The 17,346-nt window shown below is 49.9% G+C and overlaps 1 protein-coding gene and 1 non-coding gene across 7 annotated transcripts; both read right to left on the minus strand.

Moving 5' to 3' along the window:
- Window positions 1-14: 14 nt before the first annotated feature.
- Window positions 15-14,924, minus strand: PABPC4 (poly(A) binding protein cytoplasmic 4). 6 transcript variants are annotated; one of them, XM_060089567.1, is made up of 16 exons: window positions 13,764-14,924; window positions 10,983-11,176; window positions 10,144-10,259; window positions 8,759-8,898; window positions 8,304-8,398; window positions 7,502-7,639; window positions 6,794-6,889; window positions 4,824-5,096; window positions 4,407-4,479; window positions 4,137-4,256; window positions 3,548-3,634; window positions 3,326-3,453; window positions 2,070-2,163; window positions 1,822-1,952; window positions 1,456-1,558; window positions 15-312 (listed from the first exon to the last, which is right to left on the minus strand). In XM_060089567.1, the coding sequence occupies exons 1-15, from the start codon at window positions 13,954-13,956 to the stop codon at window positions 1,469-1,471; spliced, it is 1,968 nt and encodes a 655-aa protein (XP_059945550.1). In that variant the 5' UTR covers window positions 13,957-14,924; the 3' UTR covers window positions 15-312; window positions 1,456-1,468. The 6 variants fall into 6 exon arrangements, with proteins under 6 accessions (XP_059945550.1, XP_059945551.1, XP_059945549.1 ...); XM_060089568.1 differs by having other exon boundaries at window positions 4,185-4,256; window positions 4,392-4,479; window positions 13,764-14,923; XM_060089566.1 differs by having other exon boundaries at window positions 4,392-4,479; window positions 13,764-14,923.
- Window positions 6,386-6,520, minus strand: LOC132484803 (small nucleolar RNA SNORA55). The gene has a single exon (XR_009531351.1). It is a non-coding gene; the product is annotated as a small nucleolar RNA SNORA55 (small nucleolar RNA).
- Window positions 14,925-17,346: the final 2,422 nt, after the last annotated feature.

Below are 17,346 nucleotides of genomic sequence, written 5' to 3' on the forward strand. Positions count from 1 at the left end.
CAGTTTTATGGAGATTTTTTCTTTATTGAGAAACTTAAGACTTGGGTACATCAAATAAAACCAGTTTCTGGGGGGGAAAAATCAAAACTCACAATAGAAAAAAAAAAGTTAACACTGTTTGGGCCATATCAGAACCCAGAGAATATATTCTTTTAATTGAAAAATTCTAGGTGCTTCATAATTGACCTTTTGATACAAAATGACCTATTAAATTTGCAATTTGTGGTTCTTGGTGTTGAGGTCCATAGGACAAGCTAGGACGTCTTCAAACCTTGAGCTGAATTCCATGAGGGTTTATTTGGCTTTTGAATCCTGAAAAGAAAAGCACCGACACTATAAATACAAAATCAAAAAAACCTCAGAGACGCATGGAAATCTCTGATATAAGTACTATAGAGCAGGGTCTCAGTCTTGGTGCCCACTGACATTTTGGCCCAGATAATTCTGTGGGGGCTGTCCTGTGTATTGCAGGACGTTTAGCAGCATCCCTGGCCTCTACCCAACTAGATACCAGTAATATTCCCAGTTGTGACAACCAAAAATGTCTCCAGATATTGGCAAATGTCCTCTGAGAAGGCACCCCTGGTTAAGAACCAGTGCCTTCAAGGGTACTTGTATGTAAAGCCCCACCTTTGACCCTTCCTGGCCATCCTTGTTTAAACTCCAAATGACAGGGCTCAGGCCCTTGATAAGGAGCTATCACTATGCCAAGTCAAGCCCTACCAACATACGAGCTCTGGCCCTTACCTTGTGCACTTTTCCCTTGCCTCTGCCCATGTTCATTTGGTCCTCTCTTTTCTCCATCTGGAGGCAACCACCAGTCCTCGTCAGAGGTCCTAGTTAAGCTTCACTGCCCCAAGTCCCTGCAGACAGAGGCCCTGGCCCCCAAACGCAGAAGTCGACGGGAACACAGCTTGTAACTGTAGCCAAGTGTGTCTGTCTCTCTCACTCTGACACCAAGGCCTCTGCCTGCTGTGTTTCCAGAGCTAAACTGTGGATGCCACACAACTGACCTCACAACCTCAAGCCAAACTAGGGAGATGCTCATAGAGTGGGATTGGATTATGACAATGTCTCATATATATATATATTATATATATATATATAATATATATATATTATATATATAATATATATATTATATATATATAATATATATATTATATATATATATAATATATATCCACCATTATTCGAGGGGCTTCCCTGGTGGCGCAGTGGTTGAGAGTCCGCCTGCCGATGCAGGGGACACAGGTTCATGCCCCAGTCCGGGAAGATCCCACATGCCGCGGAGCGGCTGGGCCCGTGAGCCATGGCTGCTGAGGCTGTGCGTCCGGAGCCTGTGCTCCGCAACAGGAGAGGCCACAACAGTGAGAGGCCCGCGTACCGCAAAAAATAAATAAAAAATAAATAAAAGTCATAACCATTGTAGAAAATAAAGAGAGTCAAACATACGGTTTGTCCTTGTCTAAGAGGTAGCAGCAGCAACAGCGCCCACCTTCTGGGCAGCTTCTTTCTTGGCATGATGAGCCTGTAGGACCGCCACAGCTTCATCCACCTGTGAGAAGCTCCAGGTGGTCAGTGACACCTGAGGAGAGCCCCTCCGCCCCTCCCTGGCACCCAGGCCCAGCGATGGCCTCTCCTGGTGCTGACCGCTTTCCTAGATACCCACGCGCCAGCAGCCCTCAGGTCACAGGCGAGGCAGGAGGAGGTCACAGGAGCAGCAGACCCTTCTCTCTGCCGCCCCTTGGTGTCCAAGGCCACCCCGTGTCCTCCTGAGCCGAGTGAGCGGAAGCTGCGGGCGTCTGGGAACCTGCTCACCTTGGAGCGGAGAGACTCGGGGGACTCCAGCATGTGCAGCAGCTCCGAGTTGTCAATCTCCAGCAGCATCCCCGTAATCTTCCCAGCCAGGTTTGAGTGCATTGTCTGGATGAGCGGGAACAAACGTTCACCTGTGGGAAGGTATTCTGTGAAAAACCCAGTGGCATCCCAGTAGAGAAGGGACGCTGGTGTCCAGGTCAGTAGCAGCTCTGGCGGCCCCCTCTTCTGCAAGCACGTGGGTCACTCACCCAGCATCTGTTTCTGTTCCTGCGGGGGTGCTGCGGCCAGCATGGACGCGGTCAGCGGCTCCTGCCCCTGCACGTGGACCGCAGGCTGGGGTGCCTGGGAACCAGGAGAGGCGGCGGGTTAGCACCCGGGTAAGTACAGTGACAGTGGTCATGTGCCCAACCACTCGAGTCTACTGAGTTAAAGAGGAGAAGGAGGTAGTTGTCTTTGCTGTCAGGGAACTGACTGCAGTCTTGGGGATGGAGAGAGAGGAACAGAGTGGTGTGAGCAAAAAACACAACCAACCACAGTTAAAATGCCACATGCTATTCAAAGAGAAGGGAAATGACTAAGAAAAACCTACAACGCTACACAATCATTTACCAAATGATTTTACTTTACTCAAGGCTACAATCATAATTTACCTAAGGCTGCCCAAGACATCGAAGCCTTGTTAATAAGGTACTGTGAACATTTGTGTGCAGCCCTTTCCTGAAAGTTAGTTTTCCCTTAGGGTGAATTCCCAGTAGAGACTGGGTTGAAGGACATGAATAGGAAAATGCTTATAATTACATCCTGTATCACTTTTACTGAACCGCATGCTTTTATTGTATTAAATGCTGAGGACCGTCAACACACAATGTCAATACCAGTCACAGTCCTAACAGTAGGGCTTTATAGGCAAAAATATTTCTCACAGCGCCAAGTTCTGGGAAATTTCCAACTTAGAGCACAGAGCAGGAGGAAGCAAGGCCCAGCACAGCTCCTCCAAGCAAACTGCAGAGCTCTGCCACAAGCTCGCTGCTCGGCCCGAGAGGCGCAACTCGAGAGACAGCAGCTCCAGCTTAGAGAACCTGAGATCCAGGTCCAATTCCTCCACCCAGCCTAATACCTCTGAAGATGAACCTTTCATCTAAGATGTTCTTTCCCACCCGGTCACCTGGAAGGGCAGCTAAGGATCAACTCGACCACTGGATGTGAAAGTGAAATGGAAGCTTCAAAGAGCTGAGAGCGCCCATGCAGGTGGTGAGGAGGAGAGCAGGAAGCACAGCTGCCTCCTCTGGGGCATTGCTGAGTCAACCGTTATCAGAAGAACACTTGCAAGCCCCCTCTCTCCCACTAGAGAGTCCCCCAAGGGCAGGGTCACCACATGGGACACAGCTCCCTGACACAGAGCAGGCATTTAATACCTGTTGAGGGAATCCAAGCAAGGCAGCCTTTGAATCATGTGGAAGCGGGGGGGGGGGACCCTTCTAGGGTTCTGTTTGGTGGACCTCACCTGCAGGGGCTGGATGGCGGGGTGAGGGCTACGGACACTGGAGGCGTACTTGTAAGGTGCAACAGCCCGAGGAGCAGCGGCAGCAACAGCGGCACGAGGCGCTAGGCTCTGCACAGCTGTGGGAACACCTTAGGAAAAGGACAAGTAAAATTAAAGCCCATCGGTCTGGGCAAAGACCCGTCAAATCCCATCTTTCCCCATTCTGTGTGCATCCAATACCACCTCCAGACTGGCAGCTGTCAGTCAGCCCTTGCTGGGCGGCACCAGCCCCACCAAAGTCCATAGCCAAGCGGTCCGGGCACTCAGACCCTACAACAGACCAGCAAATGCACATCAGTGTTGGCAGCAGATGTCCAACTGGCCACGTCCCACGGAAGGAGCAATTCCAAAGCATGTTCATACAGCACACATCACACATGGGGCCGCTACCGCTACTTTCGAGGAAGAGCCAACAGAAAACATACAACTCTTGCCACCTCTTGGAACACAGGACAGAATCTGGAAAAAAGTCCCTTGAATCTCCCAACCCCACCCAAAGAACAGGCTGCCTCTGTCATCATTCAGCTAACAAATTTCTACAATTAACCTTGTTCACCTGAGTCACCGATGAGGCAAAGAATCTTAAAAGGAACCAACACTCAGAACTCATATTGTTTCCCTGCTCCTTAAGTACCCACCTAAGCACACAGCTAAGAGTCAAGAACCAGGACCAGACAACACGGTGAGCCCAACGAACTGACCAACCCTGAGCAGAGCCTAGTCGTCCTGACTCCCTCCTCCCCGGGCCACACTTCAAGGCCAGTTTGCTCACCGACTCTCTGAGCGGTAGTAGGGAGGCCACGAGAGGCCGGAGCATTACCAGTTGGAGCCAGATGGCGAAGAGCTGGACGAGGCCCAGACTGGCGTATAGCACTTGGCATTCCTTGGAAGCCTGGTGAAGAGACAAAAAATGCACGTCACTGATGAACAACACAGCCGAACCTAGACTGTGTCTCGGAGGGGGCAGGGAGGGGAGGCCAGGACAGGTACATCCTGGGTGATCAAATCACTGTTCCCCACCACCTACCTTGAGGTCTCCCACCTTGCTGCCAGCGTGGATTAGGCCTCATCTGTGCTAACTGGTTAGGTGTGTAATATGGAGGTCTTCCCTGAGCCTGTAAGAAAAGAGCAGCCAAGCCCTTTTATTTAAGGACCTGAAGCCACACTAGAGAAGTATCTCATCTCACTGCCAGGCCCTAGGCTAATTATTCAGGACAGAGGCGCTCTCTGCTCAAGAGCCGGGGGAGGGACAGCCAGTTAACGGGGACTCCTTTACTCTACCCCTGCCACTGTGTGTGCACAACCACGAGTTAAGTCCTTCCTCGTTTTACTTGAAGGATCTTTACTGTGACATTCTAGACTCCAATATCCAAAAATCCCTCTCCCCAGCCACTGCGGACTATAGGAGCAGCTATCAGCAGGCAGGTTCCAAGGAGACATGAGCATACTGCAGACCCACCTGTGGAACTGCTGGCACAAAGTAGCCCCCAGCTGCAGGCTGGAACTGATTTAAGATGGCATTGGCGGGGAGCGCTCTCATCCCGGCCACCCGCTGCATATACTGGTTGGTCAGGTGAGCCTTTCTCTCTTCTTTTCTCTGGGCCAGGGCAACATACAGTGGCTTGGAGCCCACGATGCGTCCGTTCATCTCCGTGACTGCTTTGGTTGCCTCTTCAGGGGATGAGAAGCAGACAAAGCCAAACCCTTTGCTTCTCCCATCCTCCAGCATCACCTACAAAATGAGACCAGCCACTTAGGACAAAGGTGTCTGTGTGTTAAAACCTGGGTTCCACTGCAAGAGTTACCAGGTCTAGGTCAGGGCTTCACAGTCCAGTCCCACGATGGACCCCAGACCAACTGAGTCACCAACTGAATCACAAACTCTAAAGGGAGAAACTAAGCATTTTCCTTCCCAAATACTGTGATATGGCTAATGGTTGAACCAGGAACCCAAAGATGTTTCCTTGTACCTAGGAGCATAGCTATCTCTGGGAACTCACAGAGATCTGGACATTAGCACCAAGCAATTTACTTGTAAAACTCATCTGCCCAAGACCTTGGTGAACAAAACTTAATAAGCTCTTAGCAAGGTTAGGACATGCTTTTGAAATACCACATGTGGGCAGGAGTCATAAAATCAATGACTGCCACCATTAATTCAATGGGCATAAACACAGCAGAACTACGAGCAGCCGGGAGACAAGCAGCTGGATTCTAGTCTCGCGCTGTAATCTCTACATTTCACTCATGTCTTAGCTCACCGCCTGGTGAGCCTCCTGAAGCGGAGGACATGGGACTAAAGATGTGTATCAACCCAACACCTGTCTACCAACGAGGTGGACCAGTAAGGTGTGTGAAAGTAATGTGACACCTTGATCTTGGGCATGGTGCCGGGAAACTTCAAGATACGGCTCTTTTGCTCTCTTCTTGCAAATGCCATCTTGACTCCTGTGCTGGTCCGCTAGGAGAGACTATCATTCCTTGTGCTGCTGGAGGCCCGTCTCGGGGGTGATAGGAGGGAGGGGGTGAGGAACTGAGGAAGTTCCTGGGAGTGGCTTCTGGCCAACGCCCTGCAACCACTGATGATGCTCCTGGGGTGTGAGTGACACGCTAAGGGCCAGGGCAGGGTCACCAAGTCTTTACCCGCCCGCTGGCCGAGGACTCTGTGACACCCGCCTCACCTCTGTGGAGCAGGCAGAGTCTGCATCAGGTTATGCCCCCAAACTCTGTGATGCCATCAGTGCCCACCGCAAACCCAAAGCACTAAGGACACACAATTCAACATCCTCACCTAACCAGCATTCTCCTGCTCAAGGACTCAACTCCTGATCTTCACAAGCGGGTTTGTACTTACTCCCCCAGCTAACTCGGTTGCTATGACTATCAAAGAAAATCAAGCAGATGATGCACGTTGCAAAACACGGAAAAACAAACTTTCCACTCCCCTCTCCTCCTTTAGGACACCAGAGGGAAGTTCCCAACCCCAGCTCCAAAATCCTCAAACACCTTCGTTCAAGGAAAAAGTGTGGCAGAGTTGTAGAGACAGGCCTCAAGACAAATGGAAGATAACCCGTCTGGATTTCCTCTGCTCATGCTGTGGCACCATCTGTCCCCACACCAGCACAAAGCAGCAAAGAATGGGAAAGATTCAGGTGCTCTTCGGGGGCTGGCAGGGAGGGACTGAGTCAGATGCATCTCCACATCCCAGTACTTGGGAGACAGTGCAATGTTAACCTAACAAAATGTCATTGTCCAGAGCGTATACTCAGATGGGTAACCAAATGCCAGGAGGAATTTGCTAGATGAATGTGGTAGCTACTCTCAGAAATGAACAAAATTTAGATTCTATTCCTTCAATGAAACAAATGCAATAAACCTCTGCAAGTTCACAACTTCTGCTTTCAATCCCCACATCTCAGTATAAAATACCTTAGCACTGGTGATTGATCCAAAAGGAGAAAACTCTTTCCTTAACTTCTCATCATCAATGGTGTCATCCAAGTTCTTAATGTAGAGGTTCACCCCCTGAAGCAGAAAGATCTGTTAATTGAACTTCTATACCTCACACATTTCCTAAGACAGTGGTTCTCAAAATATGGGCCCCAGACACGCAGTAGCAGTATCTCTGGGTACTTGTGAGAAATGTAAATTCTCAGGCCAGAACCCACACCTAATGAATCAGAAGCTGTGGAACCCAGTGATCTGTTTTCACAAGCCCTAAAGGGGATTCTGATATAGGCTCAAAGCTGAGAATCTACTGCTGAAGACTCTGACAGGACCATCGATACAGTCCCAGCCTTTCTCACGGCTGGTCTGGCTGACCACTGACCTAGCAGGGCTCTCCTTACACCGTTCCAAACAAAGTGGTACCGTTTAAGTAAACAGAACACACATGACTAAGAACAACAGGCTGAGGCTTCCAGAATAGAGTCCCTAAATGAATAAATTATCTTCATCCTTGTTCCAGAACTGCTGCTGTATCTGGTATGTACATCCTGTTAAACCTGATGATCTTGAGAGAAATGAGAAAAGGAGACTCATGGTCCCCAAAGAGAAAGCCTGCCAAACTAAGGATGCTTTTGCCAACATCTCGTGGTACATCCCCTGCTGGTAGGCTGGGCTGAGACCACCTCTTACCTGATACCGACTAATTCTCTCCTGTTTCAGCTGTTCAAATTTTCGCTTTAACTCGGCCTGCCGTTCCACTTTCTTCTGTGCACGGCCGACGAAAATGACTTTCCCACTGATTTCTTTTCCATTCATCTCCTCCACGGCCTGAAAAGGAAATACATGATTTTAAATCAAGATGCAGAGGCAGGGGCCTTGCTCTGGAGGTCTGTTAAGTCACACCAAATATTCTGAGACAAAAATCTTCCCTACAGGGCTAAAAATTAATTTCACTCTGAAGTCACCTAAGCCACTCCAAACTTCCTCATCAGTAAAACGGGGTTAATATTTAAATGGGTCAGTGGTCCAGATAATTCAGTGAAAAAACTGTACAGCTGTATAAATACAAGCACAGTAGACATGGGCCTAGGTTGATAATCTGGCTGTCACTAAATTTCTTAGGTTCTTTCAGGGTATTGAGTGATACATGTTGAGGGCCTAGCACAATGCTTCTCCCGGAAGCGGCTACTGTTCTTTTATCAGATCAGCAACTCGGGGCCCTTGGTTCCCTCACCTATGAATGGGAACAAACGCCTGCCCTACTCTTTCAACCTACAGGGCGGAACAGCTGAGGTGATGGGCACATGCCAAGTGCTTTGAAAACAGTTATGTGAAATCCCTCAGGAGGACAATTCCAGAGCACAGTGACCATGCATCACTACTAGGTACTCAGACAATTACAGCTCCGCTCTACTATGTGCTGGCAAGGCCCTGCCCACACACTAGGGCCACTCTCCCTACAAATCCTCCCCGACCCTCATGGTGCTCTCACCTTATTGGCATCCTCGTGTTTTTCGTAACTCACAAAGCCAAAGCCTTTGGATTTCCCACTGGGATCTCTCATCACCTTGACACTTAGAGTCTTACCTATTACCAAAGACAGAACTATTAGTAACAGCATCTCTATCACAGCTCAAGGAGAGAAGGCTTCTCTAGGAGCCCACTTGAAGCAACCTCCTGCTGAGCCCAGATGGACTCTAAGAAAGAGGCACCATGCCTGGCCTTCTACTTCTGACCAAGCTGCTGAGATGGCCTTGGGGATGGGACAAAGTAGGATGAAGCCAAGAGCCGAGGCCTGGAGTCTATTCCTATCTACCCTGTGGCCTTTGTCATACAAGGCATTTTACTTCTGGGTCTAGGTGGACTCATCTGTTAAGTAAAAATAGATGAATTCCAGGTCTGGTGGACTGTGAAAGGGGACACATGGGGCAAAGGACCCTGACTTACCAAACTGGCTGAATAGCTCTTTCAGACTCTCATCATCCACCTCTTCCCCGAAGTTTTTGATATAAACATTGGTAAATTCCTTAGCTTTGGCTCCAAGCTCAGCTTCCCGCTCTTTTCGAGACTTGAATCTGCCCACAAACCTAAAAAGAAACCATGAAAAACAGTGGTCACTCAGAGGAACAAAACATGATTTCCAGGGGCCCGAAGGAATGCAGGTTAAAGGCTGACAGGAGAGGTTAAAACACATGAGTTCCCATCCAACCACCAAGAGAGCAAGCTCAAGAGACGTCCCAACTCCCCAGCAGAAAGAGAAAGAGGCAGGACTGTCCTACAAGGACCAGCCCCAGGGCTCCTGGCTCAGGCCAGGGCTCCTCCTACCACATCACACTGCCTTCGTGAAGAAACCTGATGACCATGTTTTTAAAACGTTCATTTCTGTGCATCTATGTAAATGCATAGAAAAGGTCTGGAAGGATACAAACCAAACTGTTAACAGTGGTTAATCCTAGGAATGAGATTGTTGGAGTGAACTAAGAGGTAGCCTTTGCTTTTTTTACTTTGTTTTGGTGCTGTTTACACTCAATAAGGAAAGGTATCCACATATGAAAAATCTTTAGGCTTCTTTCCAGTGATACCTTTAGAAGACCTGACCACTGGGCACATGCACATCATTAACACAAGCCATACCCTGGTCTGTTCAGTAACACAAAGGACAGAAATGACTTTTGCTTGTCATAACCAAGATTTATTGACCCTTCTCTCCTTGCATGGCTTAACTAAGATCCCCATCTCTCCATTCTGAAATAACCACACCAAAGCAACCAGGTCTATTATGAACAGTCATCTGCAATGGGATAAGACTTTTCATTGTAACCAAATTAATTATTGCTGTGGAGCCAGCCTTGTATTTGAAGACCACTGAGTCATAAGTTAGCCAAGTGGAGGGGACAATTTGCATCAACCCCTAGCGAGTCACCCCACGGACAGACCTGAATCACAGAAGGCCAAGGTCACATGACTAGTACACAGCTCCTGGTCAGTCCAGGGCCCTCTCCACTCTGCCGCTGGCCAAGACCCCTGCTCAGAGTGGGCTTAAGAGCTGCCTTCCAGCCAGCCCCTGTTGCCGACGCTCACAAAACCCACAGAAGGATGCTTTTAAGGGAGAGGCGGCAGGCCAGCCACGGCTTGGGCAGAAAGCCCACCTTGGCGAGTCAAAAGGGCTGCCACGGCTCGGGCAGGGAGACTCACCAGCCCTGGAGTGGAGAGGTAGGAGCAGGCCACACTTGGGCCGAGAACCAGTAGCCGCCTTGTGTGTGCCAGTTAATACCGAGGTGGGGCCACGGCTGGCTCATGCGACGGCTGTTGCTCCGGACTGGGACACTCACACTTTGCGGTCATTGAGGAGCATGCCATTCATCTTCTCGATGGCCTTGTCAGCAGCCTCCTGGGTCTCGAAGTGGACAAAGGCATAACCCTTAGAGCCGTTCTCATCACACACCACCTGTCAAAGACAAGGCGGGCCGCTTCAGCACCACTGCCCAGCTGCAGAGACTCGAGAGCCGTGTGGGCTCCTGGGTCTGAGAGGCCTCTAGCCCATCCATGTTCAAATGGCAGGAGACTACAGCAGGTACCCAGTAATGTTCCATTTACAAATGGTAGCCACCATTAAGCTGCTTCTATTCCAAATGTTTTCTTATTTCATTAAAAAAATATATTAAGATCTGGGTGCAAAACCACAGGGCCACAGAATGACAAACCACTTTCCAAGCCCACAACAGTTTCAGTCTAGTGTGGAGTCAGACATGTAAACCACCACCACACAAGCTGTACAAAATGCTCCACATAAACAGGTGTGTGGAGAAGGAAGAGGGTGAATTCATGCTTCTAACATGACTAAGTACAGCTTCCTGGAGACCAGAGGCATTGCTCTGGTACTTGCCAGCCCCCCACTCCCCAGGAGAAACCTTTTGATGCCTTCCAAAGCTAGAAAACAGGAAGGATATTTCAGGCAGAGGGAAGAATAAACAAAGACATGAAAGCGCCTGCTGGTTTATGCTGGGCCGTGGCACCGAGATTTGCTGCAGTGAACTTTTAGACTTCAGAGCCATTTCCAGCATTTTGAAAATTATCATACACGGTCACCCAATTCCAAGCAATTCCCCATCTAGTATTTGTTTTCATGATTCTGTAATTATTCTGCTGAAATCATTTAATCAGTGTTTACCTTGCAGGACAGAATGTTTCCAAAAGCAGAAAAAGTATCATAAAGTGCCTTGTTATCTATAGATTTGTCCAGGTTCTTGATGAAGACATTTCCCACGCCAGATTTTCTCAAAGAGGGATCCCTCTGAGACCACATGATTCGGATTGGCTTTCCCTTAATCACATCAAAGTTCATGGTATCCAAGGCCCGCTCAGCTGCAAGAGAGAAAGATATTTCAGTCAAGGATATAAAACGTTACCTGCCACCATCCCAGGAACAGATAACTCCAGAACTTTCAAGGTAAGCACTCTGATGAAATTCAACTCTATCAAAATTAAAGGACATCAGATTCCTCTAGCCTACAGTGCTACTGAGGCTAAGTTCTAGCTAATCGTCCTCCTTCATGGCAGAAGTCTCAACCCCTCTGGAGTAAGAAGGTTACACAAGATAATCTAAATGGGTTTATAGCACCAGGATCAAATAACACCTCACATTTGACTAAGCGTTATCATTTATAAACAACTTTGCAGCCTACTACCCACCAGGATGGAGGTGAAAGAGGTGAAATGATCCCTCTTATAAAATGGACAAACTTATGTTCAGGATGGCTAAACGGTATAGCTAACTACTGACTAAGAAACTAATGGCAGGTACTTTCTGAAAGCCTCAATCATCAAAATGATGGCCACACATGGAAATGTTCTTTGTATCATCAGGACAAGGATGAAACTGCAACCCCTTTCTGCCTAAGTTGACAGTGGAGGCAGGCCCTGCACCTAGTGGTTTCTAGGCTATCTAGAAGCCTTCATCTGCGTTCTACGGAATTCCAGGACTTTCAAATGCCCTGGTGCCCAACAAAGTTCTCAACCCAGTGCTTGGGGACGCTTCCTTAGCTTCCCAACCAAATCCATGTATACACCATGGAGACCATTTAAAGAACCAGAGACCAAAATAACCCTCACCTGTCAGCAGAACACTTCTCTTTACTGGTAGTAAAAAGGACCCAGACCCACTTCCCCTGACTTATGCACTGACATCTCCCAGAATCTCCTCCTCCACGAAGGGATGGAGGTAGAGGGTGTTTCTCCTGCCTCAAGGCACCGTCTCACTTAAAACAGGGACACAATCCCTAACTCTGCCCCCCCACAGGCTCAGCTGTCCAGTCAGCCAGCAAGGTATCTCCTTTGCCCTATTTCCAACCATCTTTCCCACTTTCCTCAGGTGGGCTGGTTCAGCATGAGAGGGGAGGAGATCAGGGAAAGGGGGGACGGCAGATCCAAGTCAGTGCAAGTCCGGGACAGAAAGAAGGGCTCGCTTGTGAGGACTCTGTGATCCACAGCCTGGGACCCCTAACTGTGTTGCGTGAATTAGCAACGAAGGAGCCCATTTCAACACAGCTCCTGTCTATTTCCGGAGAGGGCTGCACAAGGCAACTCAGCTTAGTCCGACAAATCTGGCTGCACTTATTTATAGCAGGGAGAGGTCCTGCAGAGGTATGTGCTGGCAGACACACTAACCAATGGCTTCTGCTATTATCTCTAAGTGACAGGACTTTTGCTCAGAAGAGTCGAGGCAGGCAACAGCCGATGTGCCCACTACTCCCCCCGAAAAAGGCCATACTCAGCTACCTTCTTTGTGCCCTGTGGCCAGACACAACTCAGAGCACACTGAACTGACGGTAGCAGTGCCTTGTGTCTCTCAACAAGTTCAATTCTCTGGTCTCAGCTGCATCCTGGGCAAGTGACATTCTCTGTGCTTCACGGACAGTGAACAAAGTGGCGACAAAAATAGGGACCCAGACATCCTTGGCCGCAGAATGGCTTGTTTCTCCCAGTAATGGTCTCTACAGTTGTTCCCTTTTATTCTGGAGTCACGTGCAGCCCCTGATTAGGTTTCTTCTGGCCTCACTCGGGCCAGGCCTGCAGCATACCTCTCCACGCCCCAGGCTATGGCCCCAGTCAGGGCTGGCAGAGTACTGCACCCACAGTCCCAGCTTAGCCTCCCACCTTTTGCAGCGGCTTTTCTCCCTCAGAAGTCCTATTTTCTTCAGATGGGATGAAGTAAAAGGGTTTTGACAAGTATAAAACACTGTGCACAGGTGAGGCGATAATCCCCACCAGCCTAGCGGATTTCCAAGAGGCGCTTCCCCAGACTACCTGCGTACCACGCTCCACAGCCCAGGGCTTGTCCAGAGAAAGAACTCCTCCGCCCTGGTGGCAAACACGCAGACGAGGGAGCTGGCCCAGCACCACACACACTCTGGTGGTGCTAACACAAGTGCCTGCTCAAATTCAACACACAACATTGTTCCCCTGCTTCCTACCTGCCCGGAAAAACCCCTTATCAGCACAAAGTCAAAGACTCTTAGCCCAGGGTACAGTAAGGGGAGGGGGCAACAGCTTTGCCTAGTATAATTTTTGAAGTAATTGTGTTTCAATCATCCTGCCTCTTCCACAGGCCTGTGAGGGGCCCGAACCCCTGGCCACAGACCAAACCGCCCACATACGGAATGACAGCGACTTCCTTCTGGTCCCGTTTTTACAGCCTCCTTGGGCTCCAACCCCACCAGCACCCATTAGCCCAAGGTCACCCGGTTAGCAAGTGTGATGGAAGCAAGACTGAAACTCCAGTCGTCTGATGCCAGGATCCCGCGTTCTCAACCACCATGGCCCGTCCCCGACTAGGGCTTCTGCGGCAACGTGCTGTCGCGATGCCCCCTCCACGGGGGTGGGGACCTGCCCGGAGAAGGAATCTTAGGGTCCCCAGAGAGCCCACGGACTTGTGGCCACCGCTTGTACTCACCGTCAGCCGGCTGCTGGAAGTTGACGTAGGCATAACCCAGGGAGCGGCGGGTGATCATGTCGCGGCAGACCCGGATGGACAGCACAGGCCCCGCAGGACTGAACTTTTCGTACAGCATGGCCTCGGTGACGTCCGAGTGCAGGTCACCCACGTACAGGGAGGCCATGGGGTAGCTGCTGGCCGCAGCGTTCATCTCCCCAGCCCCCAGTACCCCGAGCCCCGCCAGGAGGACTTCTTAGGGGGGGCCACACAGGACAAAAGGGGCTCCGCTCCGAGCCGCGGCCCACAGGTGGCAGTGAAGCTCAGAGAAGCTGGAGTCGGCTCCGAGGGCCGGAGAGGAGTGCGGGGACGGCTCGGACGAGACTGCCCAACCACAGACAAAAGGCTCTCAAAAACAATATGGCCCTCCCTGGGAGTTTGTTAATTTTCAGCTGTCCTGGCCTGGAAGCTCCCAATTTCAAAAAATGAAAACAATGAAAACAGGGACTGTCCTCCAAATTACAAAAATTCTTCCCGAGGCAACCCAGTGGTGCCCACGGCGGCCTCCGGAACGTGCGTTTCTCTATAAATATAGGCCTCGGGCTCCCGGCGGTTTAAGATTACAGCAACCCGGGGAAGAGGGAAACCAAATATTTGTCGGTGCCGACTCGGCAAGCCCCGCGCGGCCGGAGCGCGCAACCGCCTCCCACGCCGGGCTGGCGAAGGGCAGCGCGGACACGTGGAGCGCGGAGGCCGGCGCGCGGGGGGCGAGGGCGGCGGGCGCGGGGCTGCCACGCGGCGCGGCCGAGCGGCGGGCTGAGGCGCGTGGACGCGGGCGCGCGAGCGGCTCACCACCGGACCGACGGACGGGGACCGACGAACGCCCAGGTGCGGCGGCGGCGGCGACGGCGGCGTCGGGCAGGCCGGAAGCGTGCAAAAGTGACTTCCCCGCGGGTTCTCCGAGGAGGATTCGCTCTTTTTTTTTTTTCTTTCTTTCTTTCTTTTTTTAAGATTTTAAAGCGTTTTCGGGTTTTTTTTTTATCTTTTTCTTTTTTTTCCCTTCAGGCTGCTAGGCCCGAAAGCGGCAGAGGCTGCGGCGACCCGGGGCGGAGAGAGGCGGCCGGGGGAGCCACCGCTCCATTTATACCCGCCCGCCCCGGGCGCTGCTGGTCGAAGGGCGCCTCGCGACCTGGGCGCAGTCGTGCCCGCCCACTCGGCCCGGGGGCCCGAGGCGGGGCGGCCACGCGAGAGCGTCCCGGCACGGCCGCGCGGCGCCACAGCGACCCCTGGCGCGCGGAGGACCGCTCCGCTGGGGCCTCCGGCGGACCCAAGGGCCGCTTTCCGTACGAGGGGGTGGAGAGTAAATCACCCGCCCCTCCGGGACTAGAACCCAGGGATAAAGTTACCCACCGGCACGCATCATATTTATAATCGATGTCTTGCCTAACTGTAAAATAAAGATGACATAAAATAAATTATAGTTACATAATAGGTGCTCCGCTATGTAAATGACTGGGCCCTAATAACGGAGAAGACGTTCTGAAGATTTTAGAATACTGGGAATCATTGGGAACACGACAGCTACTAATGCAGTAGTGCCCATGGGTGACGGGATTCTCTGGAAAGATGAACAAATTTGGGGAAAGCTTCAATAAAACAAAATACAATCATCTTTCTATTTACAAGGTAGTGGTGTTCCTGGAAATTTAGTTGATATTTAAGGGCACAAAATATGTTCTGTTCCCATGTAAAAGGGAGTCAGGGTCTAAGCTCTGATAGTTATGAAAAGATTTTTCATCTGCATGAGGATCTGGCAGGTCATTTGAAAGTCATGTGGTAAATGGGACAAGTCTAGTCCATGTGGCACTGTCCCCATGCATTGCAAGATATAATAGAGACGGCATCTCTTCTTCCATAAATGCCAGGAACCACCCTCATCATCACTGTGATGACCAAAAATGGAAATGATGAAAAGCACACAGACACTCCCATTGAAAAGCATTGATTTGATTGAATGAATGAAGAAATATTAGTATTTATATATTCATTCAAAGAAATGGGCTCACTCTCTGTCGACACCAGATAAAGGTGCTGGGGGATACCATGATGGACAAGGCAGAGGAAGTCCATCTCTCCCTCGTGAAGTTTATATTCTAGTTGGTGTATTAAATCAAGAAACATTTAGGGAGCATTCCATCTATAGGTAGATCCCCTCCTCAGGGAAGACTTCCTAGACCACCCAGTGGTTCAAAGCCTGACAGCACGGTTCATCCCAGCACAGTGGGTCTGTACTGGATAGATGGTATGATCTGTCAAGAGAGAGAATGGGTCCAGGGTTGGGAAGAGGAAGGAAAAAAAACTTCATTGTGAGGTCATGGCTGCAGGTGAGGTCTCTGCAGCTGAGGATTCTGTAGTATAGCAGGAATGTCAGAGCTTTGCTTTCTGGATTCATTCATTTGTCATTCAACAAACTTTATATGGCATTTCTAAGAGCCAGTCTTGCTCTGTTCCAAGTACTAGGGAAGACATGTGAACCAAACATTGACGGACCATCCTGCCCTTAGGAAGGAGAGAGATGAAAAGCAAGCAAATATGGGTGTGTATAGAACTTGTGAAAAGGGCTTTGAATATAGGGACTGTTTGAGTGTAAGAGCAGGGGAAACCCAGCCCCATCCTCCCAGCAGGAGGTCAGTTCCACCTACAAAAGCTCTATTTCCTATAAGCAACAATGGCTCTGCCCCTCAGGAAGGAAGACCCTTCCTTGTCCACAGACAGGGTCTTTGAGATCTTGGGGGTTTGGTCCAGGCAAAAGACAGCACAACTTTGGACCGTTGTCACATCTCTGGGCCTCCTCCATCTGTATGATGGGCTCAGTCAGCCCTTTAAGGAAGAGGGGCCCAGTATCTGCCCACTAGAGGGAAGATGTTCTTCCCTTCCTATCCTCCAAGGAAAGCTTCCTGGAGGAGGTAGCAATGAAGCTGGACCTTTAAAAGAAGGTCGTGTTTTGGAAGGTAGAAATGGATGGAGGCAGGGAGACCATTCTGCAGACAGAAGTACAGAGACAGATAAACCATTTGTTAGCTTAGTAAGTCATTTTACACTCTTGGGGCTTAGTTTCCTCACTGGTAGAATAGACATGATATGAGATAGTATACGTATACCTTTACACAGTGCCAGGCATACAAGAAGTATTTGGTAGACAGTGGATAATATAATACTGTATTATTACAACATGACATTTTCAAGGTTGCTATGAGTAGCCCAATGAGGCTAGAACGTAGGGGTGTGTGTGTGTGTGTGTGTGTGTGTGTGTGTGTAGTGGGGAAGGAAACTGCAAAACAGAATTGAAATCTTGCAGAGGTCCTTGAATGCCATTCTAGAGTGTGGCATTTCCCAGGAGTAACTGATCCAATAAATACTATTATTTGGAAATAATGACATTAATAGCTAACACTGCACAGTACTTCCTACACCCCAGGCAGTATTCCAAGCTCTGTAGAGTAACTGGCCAAGATCAAAAAGCTGGCAAGAGTGGATTGAGGCTTAAGTTTTTTCTTGCTCTAAATCTCATGCTGTCTAAAATAATACAGGCAGACCTTGTTTT

The sequence above is a fragment of the Mesoplodon densirostris genome, chromosome 2, assembly GCF_025265405.1.
Source record: "Mesoplodon densirostris isolate mMesDen1 chromosome 2, mMesDen1 primary haplotype, whole genome shotgun sequence".
Taxonomy (NCBI): Eukaryota; Metazoa; Chordata; class Mammalia; order Artiodactyla; family Ziphiidae; genus Mesoplodon; species Mesoplodon densirostris.

Coding starts and splice junctions, on each gene's coding strand:
- PABPC4 (XM_060089566.1), bottom strand. CDS start 13,956: ATGAACGCTGCGGCCAGCAGCTACCCCATGGCCTCCCTGTACGTGGGT. Junction 8,899..10,143: donor CTCCTCAATGACCGCAAAGT/GTGAGTGTCCCA, acceptor GTTTCTTTTTAG/GTTTGTGGGCAGATTCAAGT. Junction 1,559..1,821: donor CCGAGTCTCTCCGCTCCAAG/GTGAGCAGGTTC, acceptor AGCTTCTCACAG/GTGGATGAAGCTGTGGCGGT.